The 12,527-nt window shown below is 37.8% G+C and overlaps 1 protein-coding gene and 1 pseudogene across 1 annotated transcript; both read left to right on the top strand.

Moving 5' to 3' along the window:
* Positions 1–46: 46 nt before the first annotated feature.
* LOC113081173 (protein FAM98A-like) lies at positions 47–3,516 on the top strand. The gene is made up of 8 exons (XM_026253231.1): positions 47–169; positions 257–363; positions 660–782; positions 885–1,150; positions 1,243–1,323; positions 2,458–2,574; positions 2,661–2,804; positions 2,903–3,516. The coding sequence occupies exons 1-8, from the start codon at positions 126–128 to the stop codon at positions 3,053–3,055; spliced, it is 1,035 nt and encodes a 344-aa protein (XP_026109016.1). The 5' UTR covers positions 47–125; the 3' UTR covers positions 3,056–3,516.
* Positions 3,517–4,392: 876 nt separating this feature from the next.
* Positions 4,393–11,042, top strand: LOC113087819 (GAS2-like protein 2; annotated as a pseudogene).
* Positions 11,043–12,527: the final 1,485 nt, after the last annotated feature.

Raw genomic sequence — 12,527 nt, 5'->3', positions numbered from 1 at the left:
TTGCAATCGATTAATCTGGTCTTTCTATCGGTTATCGACAGAGCTTGGCTTCTTCATGACCTCTGCCTTGTTTACATAACATCAGCCATTGACAGTGGATAAGGAAGTACAGAACGATTTTTACAATGGCGAGAGATACTGCTACAATCACTTTAATTAAAGCTCTTGGGTGAGTGGCTCTCAAATCAACAGCAATTTAAAAACGTTTTATTGTTTTCAAGATAATTACACTCAAAACTTTTGTAATATTTCATAGGTATAAAAGCAGAGATTGCTTGAAGGAATGTAAATGTGATGAATTACCTTGCCCTCTGCTCACCTGGTTGATCTCAGAACTAAGAGCAAATTGTCCTGATATTCCAGGTAACCCAACAGAGACCTACACAGATTACACACTTCCTTATTTACTAACTAATTTAATCTCTTTTTAGTCGTTTGTGATGAGTGAATAAGGGATTACAATGTATCATATTTAAGTCATTAAAAATAGTATTTGAATTAATAGACTTTTAAATCTGATAATAATAATTTATATTTAGCTTTAAATTCTAGGCCTGGGGTACAAAAAGTCCTGTCTATAAAACAACATTTTGCACAGCTTTAGTTTATCCATCATTTTTTAATATATTTATTATGGATCAAATGTAACTGTGCTTCAGCACGGCGTGTTGGTGGAGCAGTTCTGGTCGGAGAGATGAGGGAAGTGCTGAAGGAGATGTCCTGTCCTCAAAATGCACTTACAACAGAGCACCTCAGCCCACTTCTGTTGTTCAGAGTCACCGGTAAGGTAGAGAAGTGATAGTTTATCTCACTGCGTTTTTGTGCATTTTTAGGATTTTCTGTGAAGAGTTACTGTACTGTACATATTTTCATTTCATTCACAGAGTATTTGGTGTCGGAGTTGGCGGCAACACGTGTGCTGATGTACAGAGAGAGTCATCCAGAAGATACAGAACAGAGCTGTGAGTCAAAGGGCAAAGAGCAAAGAAAAGGGGAAAGTCTTAACGTGGGCAATAAAGATGAGCAACAGGAAATCAGTCCAGCACAAGATGATAAAACTAATTTGAAAGAAGTAAATAAAGATCTAGCAGAACTCTTTCAGACTCTTGGCTTAGAAACATCCTCTCAGATAAGTGATGCCTGTGCAGAGGTAAGAGTCATCACCAGTGAAGGAATAGGAATTATTAGTCATTTTAATCTTAATTTTTTTGGTGATGTCTGACATATGTGCCCTTTATTCAGGTGGAGTCACGGCTGACATCACTTCCAGAAGGTAAAATGCCAGAAGCATTATTGAAGTCCAGTCTGAACTCTGAGCAATGGGTATGTATTAAAGTGAAATGGTATGTGCACATCTGAACAAAACAAACTAACAACATACTTTAGAGCAGGAGCACGACCAAAAATGGATTATTTCTATTGATTCATTATATTTTCCGTAATTGCTGTATTGTTTGTTGTTTATGCCTACTCAGGTGTATGTATGTAAAGGAATTTGTGAAAAATTGCTAAAAATGTACTCACAGTCAGACCATTCAAGTCTGTTTTTTCATCTGAACAGATTTGGAGAGATTTAGCATTACATCACTTGCTCAATAATAGATCCTCAAAAGTGAATGGGTGCTGTCAGAATCATAAGAGCTGATAAAAACATCACAATGATCCACAATTAAACCACATGACTCCAATCCATCAATTAATGTAAAGTGAAAAGCTGAATTGTTTGCAAGAAACAAGCCTTTGAACCTTTGCTTCCGGGCCATACCAGTCCATAATCCATAATAATACTTCCTTCATTGAAAATGTTCATCCCCTGTTGTCCTCTCCCATCTAAATCCACAGACATATATTGTTTAGAACTGTTTTCACTTGTAAATGGTGCTATCTCTTCTGATTCAAGGCTTTTTTTTTTTTTTTTTTTTTACAAAATTTTAGTCATAAGCAATGGGTTGACATTAAAAACATTATATTGGTGGTTTGTTTATTACAAAAACAATGTTTTTTGGGTTCACACAACATTAATTAAAAGACTGGAGTTGTGTGGATTACTTGTGGATTACTGCAATGTTTTTATCAGTTCTTTGGACTCTCATTCTGATGGCACCCATTCACTGCAAAGGATCTGTTGGTAAGCAAGTGACACAATGCTAAATTTCTCCAAATCTGTTCTGATGACAACTCCTCTACATCTTGAATGGCCTGATGGTGATTACTTTTTCAGCAAATTTATATTTTTAGGTAAACTATTCTTCTAAATATTTTAAAGTTGTAATTTTTTTATGAACACTGAAAAGGCCAAAACATTGTTTGTCTTGTATTTAACTAGCAGAACTGTGGCAGTGTGCTGCCCTTTTGTTTTGTTTTTCCATATATTACAGAGTCACACTGACCTTTTATATAGACCAGAAGTCTTTTCCAGGACAAATATTTTCACATTAATTTTTTTTTCACTCTTAGGAAAAGATTAATGACATCAACCGAGCTCTCTGTAAGGATTCTGAATGTCGGCGCCAAATGATGATCAAGCGTTTCCATGTCACACTACAATCCTTTACTTGGGGAGAGAGGGGAAATGTACTAAGATTGCATCTTTTGCTAACCTTCGAGCATGTATTTTGTAATAGGTTTCACTGAGCAAATTCTCTCTATTTTCTTTCAAGGAACGCAGTGCTTTGCTTTCTTCCATGTCACCCTATACACCTTCTCTTGAGTCCTCCATCTCCATCGCTAAGCTGTTGGCGGCCAGAGAGGACGAGTCTCGCATCAGGCCAGTTAAAGCAGGGCCTTCAACAGCAGTTCACAAGGTGCCGCTCTTCAACGTTTTGCATCTAATAATACATTCAATTTGGCAATTTGCATAAGATTTAATAAGGATTTATACACACAACATTTGTTTCTGCAGGTGCTGATGGGCAGTGTCCCAGACAGAGGGGGGCGTCCAGGAGAGATCGAGCCACCGATGCCCATCTTCACCAAACGCAGCAAGGGAGGAGGGAGTCATGAAGGGAAAAGACGAGAATATTCAGGAAAGAAGAATAAAAACAAACAGAATTAGAATTTGAAGGTGTTTTTAGAGCTAGTTTTGTAACTAACACAACACAACAAAAGAGCTTTATGTTAAAAGAGGGCAATATTTCCCATTGGAATGAGACATAAATGATCATGGACTGTTAAAAATAAAAAATAATTCTTTTTAATGTTGCAAATTACTTAATGCACTTAATGCATTTCATTTGATGAACAAAAATATGATAAAATCATTTCAGTGAAATGTATAAATATGAATGGCTAAAAGCTGTATTTAGTTGATAAAATTATTAAAGTCAATTATGTTTCCTTTGAAACCGTATTTTCTCTTTTAACTCTCTTCTCCTTTTTACATTACCCATTTTATGTTATTTATGTATTTTTACATGTGCATTTTTAAGTAGTTGTTGGCATGGTATATTTCAGGCAATGAGGTCAATGTCCTTCTGTGTGGCATGCTATATTTCATTAAAAACTATTTCAACATTCTTCTAGATCTTTGTATTAATTAAAATACATGGTTTGTGGACTCTTTAAGATTTAAATTACATGGCAAATTTGTGTTGTTATTAGTTGTGCTGTAGATAGTTGTAAAATGAAACACGCACATTTATGTTATAATACATGTTCTATATATATATGTAAATGTTAACCTGTAGTCTTAAGGTTCATATTAACCACCCCTCTGCGGTTTTATATCACAATGAAAAACTTGAATGGTAAGATGGTAACACTTAGATAGAATTTTTATAAATATTTGTCCTATAATATTCTTTAATACTAGTTTTGGGATACTAATACCAGTGACACTGGATTGCAGTCTTTAGTTTTTAACAACACTCAATGGTGATTGATAAGTAAAAGTGTGTATGAATCGTCATGTGTAGCTTGAAGCTAATTGTAGCTATAATTTCCTTTTTCATTTTACTTGAGTTACCCAAGTATGATTTTATTTCATTAGGTATTTTATCAAAAGAAATCACATAATTTTGTAAGATTTTTAATTATAGTAATATAAGGAAGTAATCTAAGGGATGCGGGTGGTCAAGCCATGTAATGCCAGAGAAAAGTAATGTCAAAATGTACACATCTGTGTTCAGATCACCTTTTCTCCTGACAAAATCAGTGTAAGAGCAATATTTCCATCCCCTGAATGTAAGGTTTTGCATTGCTCCAAGCTTTCCTGATGCACTGGTGAAAAGTTTTATTGGATTGTTGGATTTCAAATCAGTAGTTGAGGCATCAAAAGTAACTACGTAAATAGCTGTTTTATGGATGATTACTGTAATATTAGTACTGAAATCTTTTTAGTAATTAGTTACATTAGGCTACTAGTTTTCTGCAAAATACATTGGTGTTAATAACTGGAGTGTTTGGATTAAGACCACTGATCTATAATAATATTTGACGGTAATTTGTTTACTGTAGAATTATTAGTCAAAAGAGCATACCATTAGTTTGATAGAACATCATATATTAGCAATTCTGACACTTACCACCACTAGATAGAGCTGTGAGCTCACAATAGCAGCGACGCTGTCCACCTTTGTTCACATTTAATATAGTTTTTCCTTATTAAATGTTGTATACATTAAAAAGTAGTACATTTGATAAATGAGATTAAGATGCTATAGTCACAGCAGGACAAAAGCTGTTGAAAGGTAGATGTTGAAATCACATGACCATTCCGATACTCTTTTTCTATTCATGCTATATCTTAACCAAACACTATAGAATAAGCCTTAAAGGGACTTTGATCTTAACTCATTTGGCTAATATCGGATAGCGAGTTTCTGTAATGACACTAGTAACTGAAAACTTAACTTTAGCTTTATGCTGCCAAGTGCTGTGCCTTCTTGATGTGGCCAGACGGGCCTCTCGTTTCGGCATGGCTTCACCAGTCCTCATTCAGCTGGAGCAGGAGATAGAGGAGGAGATTCGAGAAGAGATGGAGGTCTTCCCTGCTCGGCTCAAACCACAGGAGCTTGATAAACATCCAGAATCTGGATGAGATGGTGCTTTATCAAAGAATAAAAAAATCACATAATGTTTACTGATGTGTTGAGGGCATTGCTTTTTAATTTAGAACACACAACCCACTGTTATTCAATGGATTTGGCATGCAAGAGGATGCCTTGGAAACAAGGACACCTAAAGGGTCAAAGCTGAACATTCATCTATACCTATAAGATTCATGCCTCTTTTTACCATTTCAAATGAGTTGCAGACAGGAAAAAGGATGGCAACATTGAATTCGACTGTCATTTTGATTTGTGGCTCTCCTCACTGATTTATGGAGGCTCTAAAAGTGGCAGGTAACATCTGCTTAGGATACTCTGTCAGGGGTGTGTGGGTCATGCCAATAACGTTTCTGAGTTTATGTGTGTGTGCAGGTCCAGCTTCTGATAAGGCGATGCACTTGCCCATCCCAGTTCCCCATGGTGAAGTTATCAGAGGGCAAATACAGGGTTAGAGGCTCCAACACACTCATATTTGTGCGGGTACTGTTTATAAAACCTCTTTCTGTCAACTGATCATTTTAAGCGCTATTTTTGTTCTAGCATAGACAAGCAAAAATATGTGTTGATCCATCATTGTCAATAATTTTTAAAGCTTTGTTGAAAAGAAATGGAAGAGTATTTGTTTTGTGGAAATGATAACAAGAGATAAATGGCTCAAACCAACTGCAGATGACATTTGCTCATAAAGGTGTCTGTGTGTATAGATTTTAGGGAGTCCTGTTATGGTGCGAGTGGGTGGAGGATGGGACACCCTGGAGAACTATCTTGACAAACATGATCCCTGCTAGTGCACTTCTCTCAGTATGTGGATATGCACACAAACATACCTACAACCACCTACAAAAATTTGCATCAGAAATGATACAAACAGTGAAAGATTTGTGGTTGTTTATCGTGTATCTCAACCCAAACATATTTGCCTGAACTATCCATTTAAGATCGGTTTGGCATTATGAAGTACATTATAAGACATTGTAATGGAATCATGCCTATGCCCATTATTTGTGTAATATCCATTTCATACACATAGATCATATTTAAGCAACTGAATTAGTATTTCCTCTATTTTTTCTCTTTCACATATACAAATGTACATCAGTGCATAAATTGACCACATGTCCATAAGATCAAAGAGCGGTTAACCACAACACAACCTGATGGCCAGTCAACTCTTATGCTAAGCTGAACTCAGTCCCCACTTCACCCAGTTTTCTGGACCCCTTCAGCTGCCTGCAGAGCCCAGAGAGGAAAGCCCTCTCCCCCATGTTCCTCTTGTTCCCCTGACCCTGAACATCAGCCTTCCCACTGGAGAAACAGTCCCTCTCCTAACAAGTAAGTTTCCCATTAGTGTAAGGTCAAAGGTTGTCAGCTAACATTGATGTGAAACACAGAGACTGTGCTATATTGACTGGATCATAAAATGTTGGTGTTTCAGCACAACACACTCATACATGAATTCTAGTTTGTTAATCGGTACCAAATCAGTTGAACTTTTAGCATTTGAAAATCCACAAATCTTATTGACAAAACTGTGAATAATTCATTTGTGCAAATGCAAATTTTGACCTTTTTTGAGCAAAAGTTTTTATAAAAATAACTGGATCTTCCAGTGAAATGTCAGACTTCTCTCTTTTGACATATGCTGGATTTCTCCAAACATTAAGTCCAATTAAATCTTGTAAACATTCATTCAGATCTGCCATCCAATCAACAAAAAAACAAACCAAGTCTCCTCTCAAATTTTTGTCTTTTCCAAAAATCCACTTCACTTGTATGTACAGTGGGTACGGAAAGTATTCAGACCCCTTACATTTTTCACTCTTTGTTATATTGCAGGCATTTGCTAAAATCATATAAATTATACATTTTTTCCTTATTAATGTACACACAGCACCCCATATTGACAGAAAAACAGAATTGTTGACATTTTTCCAGATTTATTAAAAAAGAAAAACTTAAATATCACATGGTCCTAAGTATTCAGACCCTTTGCTGTGACACTCAATATATTTAACTCAGATGCTGTCCATTTCTTCTGATCATCCTTGAGATGGTTCTACACCTTCATTTGTTATTATACTGATTGGACTTGATTAGGAAAGCCACACACCTGTCTATATAAGACCTTACAGCTCACAGTGAATGTCAGAGCAAATGAGAATCATGAGGTCAAAGGAACTGACCGAAGAGCTCAGAGACAGAATCGTGGCAAGGCACAGATCTGGCCAGGGTCACAAAATATTTCTGCTGCACTTAAGGTTCCTAAGAGCACAGTGGCCTCCATAATCCTGAAATGGAAGACATTTGGGATGACCAGAACCCTTCCTAGAACTGGCCGTCCGGCCAAACTGAGCTATAGGGGGAGAAGAGCTAGAGAGAGAGGTAAAGAAGAACCCAAAGATCACTGTGGCTGAGCTCCAGAGATGCAGTCGGGAGGTGGGAGAAAGTTGTAGAAAGTCAACCATCACTGCAGCCTTCCACCAGTCTGGGCTTTATTGGCAGAGTGGCCCGACGGAAGCCTCTCCTCAGTGCAAGACACATGAAAGCCCCTATGGAGTTTGCTAAAAAACACCTGAAGGACTCTCTGGTCTGATGAGACCAAGATAGAACTTTTTGGCCTTAATTGTAAGCGGTATGTGTGGAGAAAACCAGGCACTGCTCATCACCTGTCCAATACAGTCCCAACGGTGAAGCATGGTGGTGGCAGCATTATACTGTGGGGATGTTTTTCAGCTGCAGGGACAGGACGACTGGTTGCAAACGAGGGAAAGATGAATGCGGCCAAGTACAGGGATATCCTGGATGAAAACCTTCTCCAGAGTGCTCAGGACCTCAGGCTGGGCCGAAGGTTCACCTTCCAACAAGACAATGAACCTAAGCACAAAGCTAAAATAACGATTCTAGATCACTAAAATATATTCTTGAATAGTCCAGCCAGAGCCCTGACTTAAACCCAAATGAGCATCTCTGGAGAGACCTGAAAATGGCTGTCCACCAACGTTTACCATCCAACCTGACAGAACTGGAGAGGATCTGCAAGGAGGAATGGCAGAGGATCCCCAAATCTTGTTGCATCTTTCCCAAAAAGTCTCATGGCTGTATTAGCCTCGTCTCTTCTGATTACAAGTTGCTTTGTAACGATTTATTTTGTAAAAAGCACTATACAAAATTAAACTTGAATTGAATTGAATTAGATCAAAAGGGTGCTTCTACTAAATACTGAGCAAAGGGTCCGAATACTTAGGACATGTGATATTTCAGTTTTTCTTTTTTAATAAATGTGCAAAAATGTTAACAATTCTGTGTTTTTCTGTCAATATGGGGTGATGTGTGTACATTAATGAGGAATAAAATGAACTTAAATGATTTTAGCAAATTTAGCAAAAAGAAAAAATTAAGCGGGGTCTGAATACTTTCCGTTCCCACTGTACTACACAATATGGAAGAAAACTGCCCTTACACTTCTATCACTTCTTCAAAAACATTGCGGCTTGAAAAAAAAAATATTTTACTTGCATAAATACAGTCACAACTTTTTGAAATATGATTGGCTTGATAAAAAAAATCTTCCGCAGGCATGTAGCTGGCTAACAGGATGAAAGAAATCCACTCGGATTCTCACAGACACATTACTTGTCATCTGAGGTTTGAAAACCCCAACAATAACAATACCCAGAGTCTTAGGAATTTACATAGCAATACAGAGTTTGTGTGCAAGACAAAGACAGAGAGGGACTGATTTTTTTTTTAATTTATGACTGAGCATGCCCCTTCAGCAATTAAAAAGTCACCACGAAACAAACTTGTTCTACTTCATTATGACATCTCATTAGCAATGTCACTTTTTAGCAAAGACCTTTTTAAGCATGTAATTATTTCAGATTTTTATTACCATAGTCTTTACCATAGACACATTTAACGACCCCCACATTTAATGTTGGCTATTGAATTATTGTATTAAAATTAGTAGAGTAACAAAAGGAAGAAATTAACATTTATGCTTCATTGAAGAAACTGACCATGTTAATGTTGTACATTCATTTGTGTGGTAATGTATAGTAACATGAGGGTTTAAACTGCTGTTTTAATCAGTAGTTTGCAACCATCATCAAAAATGACTGCATCACTGAAGTTATAATCTGAATAACTCATGCTAATACCAGATGTTAATGGGACCAGACAATATTAGGAGTGGGCCTGCAAATAGTTTGTTTTTTAAAGTACGTCCTCAAAATGTCCATTTCATCTAATCTCTTCTGATTAGGTAAAATGGAATTTGGAAACTACCATATGCTTAATCATGAATATTTGTGTCTCTAAATACATGATACTATTAACAGCTGTTGAGGAAGCACAGACTCACTGACACTGACAAGGTTCTGTGTGGGTGTTTTTCCAGATTAAGAGAGAGACAGAGTACACCATCTTGTGTGTACACTTTTGTTGACAGTAAAGACAGCTTGAGAACAAACTCCTCCAGAGGTAGAGAAGCAACACAGACGTCACCAACACCTCGTCTCAAGGGGAAAAGTCCCCCACGGGCCACCCATCATCTTATTACACCACAACCTGAGACACAGCATCCTCAATCCCCTCTAGTCCTTCAGAGGAACACCAATCAAATCCAACCCCAGCAAGTCTCTGAGAAGAATCTGGGACAAACATGGACCAAATCACGGTTTGTTTCCAAACTGAGACAACATTCCACACTTGTATTAAAAGGACAAGGGGACCAGGACAGAGCGCACCTTGTCTCAGACACACAAGAGAGTCCAGGTAGGACCTTTCAGAGTCCTCCTAGAAATACACATTCATGTTCTGAACCTCCAGAAATCACAATCCATGAGCCAGAGGACAATGGGAGTCCACATTTCATCCGTACCTTTCTCCTTTTAAAGGGCTAATGGGGGACATTTCAGAAGCACCTAGAACACCAGCTAAGATCTCTCAAGAAGAGTCCCCAGTTCCCAAAGATTATCTGGATGTAAATGAATAGGCCATCTTGAACAAAGACCAGATAGATCAGTCAGCAAAAATGTATGGCACGTTGCTCTACTAGTGCTGAACATTGTGCAGTCTCCTCACATTAACAGCCCACGAAATCTTCCAAAAGATTCCTTTATTCTCAGAAGTCTCAAGGACATTTAATAGGTGAAGAGGGAGGAATTGAGAAAAGTTATCTCTCCACTCCTCCTCCTCTTAGCCCTGCTCAGAAATCCATCCTCTATAAGAGCCTAGAAGAGGAAATCTTGTCCAATCTACAGCAGCTAAGTGTTGACCCAGAAACTAGCACTAGCTGTGATGAGCAGAACCACGAGAATCCAAACAATTCCAGAGAGATCCCATCTGACCACAGTAAAAGCTCTAACAGATCAGCTAGTCTTGATCGGGCAAAACCCAAGAGTGGAAACGGCTTTTGATGCAGTCATTGCTGAACTCTCTGGTGGCCAAAGGAAGCTGGAGAAGGTGTCAGTTGAGAAGTGGGTGAACACTCTTCAGGGTCTCAGAGGCAAAGTGGAGGAACACACCTTAAGGTCTCTAAACCTTATATGACCACTTCTTGGTCCTCATTGGGATCCATTATGGATACTGCTGAACTTGACAACGCCAATACTGAGAACAAAATTCCTCATGGAAAAGGATCAAGTTTACAAACTTAATGTGTAGAAAAGCAGAGGAGTTCTTCGTTCAAACAAAGGAGATCCTTAAGGAAGCCAGAGAGAGTCCCATCCATATTTAAGCTAAAACTAAGACCCTGTGTGCGACCGAGACGTGACCACAGGTCTAAACGAATGCCTTCAGATCCCAACACCAGTTTTCTACAAAAGAACAAGCTCTAAAGAGGGAAACTCTCACAATCAGAGAGGAAACGATTCCCAACATGGGCTTTTTGGCACAGACAACTCTCGAGGAAACACTTGGACTAAACCAATCTCCCAGGTCCCAGTACTGAGTACAAAAAAGTGCAGATCAAGATCAGGAATCCCATTTTAGAGTTTACTGAAAATTTGACTGCCAAGCCATATAAAAGTCCCATTTAATGAAAACTGATAGAATGACCATGTGAGCTTTGTCCATGAACAGATTTGAATTTGTTTTTACATTTTGTAACATGATGTAAATATGTCATGACTGGACAATGATTTGGCCCTCTGTGTTGTTTATTCATGTCAGCTCCACCAAGCATCCTGCTAGCATTTCTTTCTTGGCATTTTCCAGTCACCTTGTGCTTCAGTGTTTTGGCTGCTGGTTTTATAAATAACTCTTGGCATAAGTCTGGGGCTAATAATAGCTTCATCAGAACTGCAGTCTGTCACAGTACAGCAGCTGTGCTCCCTTGCAACTTTCTTCTCCTTGTTCCCTCCCTCCAACCCCAGTCCCCTTTGATCCCCCGCTCCCCCTTCCTTAACATCCCCAGACTCTTGCCAGTGGAGAGGAGTACTTTGAAGATATCCTCGGAGGACTGTGAGAGCATGATACTGTGAGGACCTCAATTTTGTGGACTCTGGATAAAAAGATTCAATTTGGAATTTTAGAATTTCACAGAATCTCATCCAAATAAAAATACGAAAACATGCTTGCATTCGTCATGTTACCTGAAATCATTGTCATTATTTAAGGATTAATGAACATTAATAAGCTTCACTAGCACAGTCGTTCCTCAGTGAGACACAATATTACACACCGCCTCGCTGACTTAAATAGAACATGCTGTGAATCACACTTTGTTATTAATGTGTACGTGTTGTGCATTGTATATACCGTAGGGCAGATGCATTACCTTTGAAGAACAGGTACTGATGGAGGTATTGATTTAGTACTCATACATCACACAGACAAGGATGCATTTGTCTAGTCTCCATTTATTGGACTAATGTGCTCTAATGTAATGTGCTTTACATGTAGACATTTGTACTGAATATGTATTTGATCAGTCTAGGGTGTGTAGCAGAAGCTGGTCTTTATGTGCACCAGAGATGTGATGGGTTAAATTAATAAAGAAGGATATATTTTTAGTTTGTTCCTTGCCACACACAAACATCTTCATAGCCTCTACCACAAGAGCATACATTTATAACACATTTACATTCACATTTTCCTCTTTCCCTTATGATTTAATGTGTCTCCACTATTTCAAAGTGGGACAAATTCATATACCTTGGCATAAATTACATTGGAATAAGACACAGTATTATCAGGCATAGTTCAACATCTGTCATTATTTACTCAACCTCATGGCTTTCAAAAGAAGAATGTTTAATTATTTTCTAGTCACTATTCCATTCAATTGCAGTGAATGAAGACTGAAGCTTTCATGCATCAAAAGGGACGCCTTTGAATTATGCACCAGTGTTAACTAAAATGTTATCTATTAAAAACGGTTTATTTTTTATTTGAAATTTTGACTGGAGTAAGTTTTGCTGAAAACTCAAAACTGGAATAAAAATTAACTAAAATTAAATAGAAAAAAATAAATGA

The sequence above is a fragment of the Carassius auratus genome, chromosome 5 (assembly GCF_003368295.1).
Source record: "Carassius auratus strain Wakin chromosome 5, ASM336829v1, whole genome shotgun sequence".
NCBI lineage: Eukaryota > Metazoa > Chordata > Actinopteri > Cypriniformes > Cyprinidae > Carassius > Carassius auratus.
The sequence above is the reverse complement of the archived record's forward strand: the minus strand, read 5'-3'. Positions and strand labels throughout refer to the sequence as shown.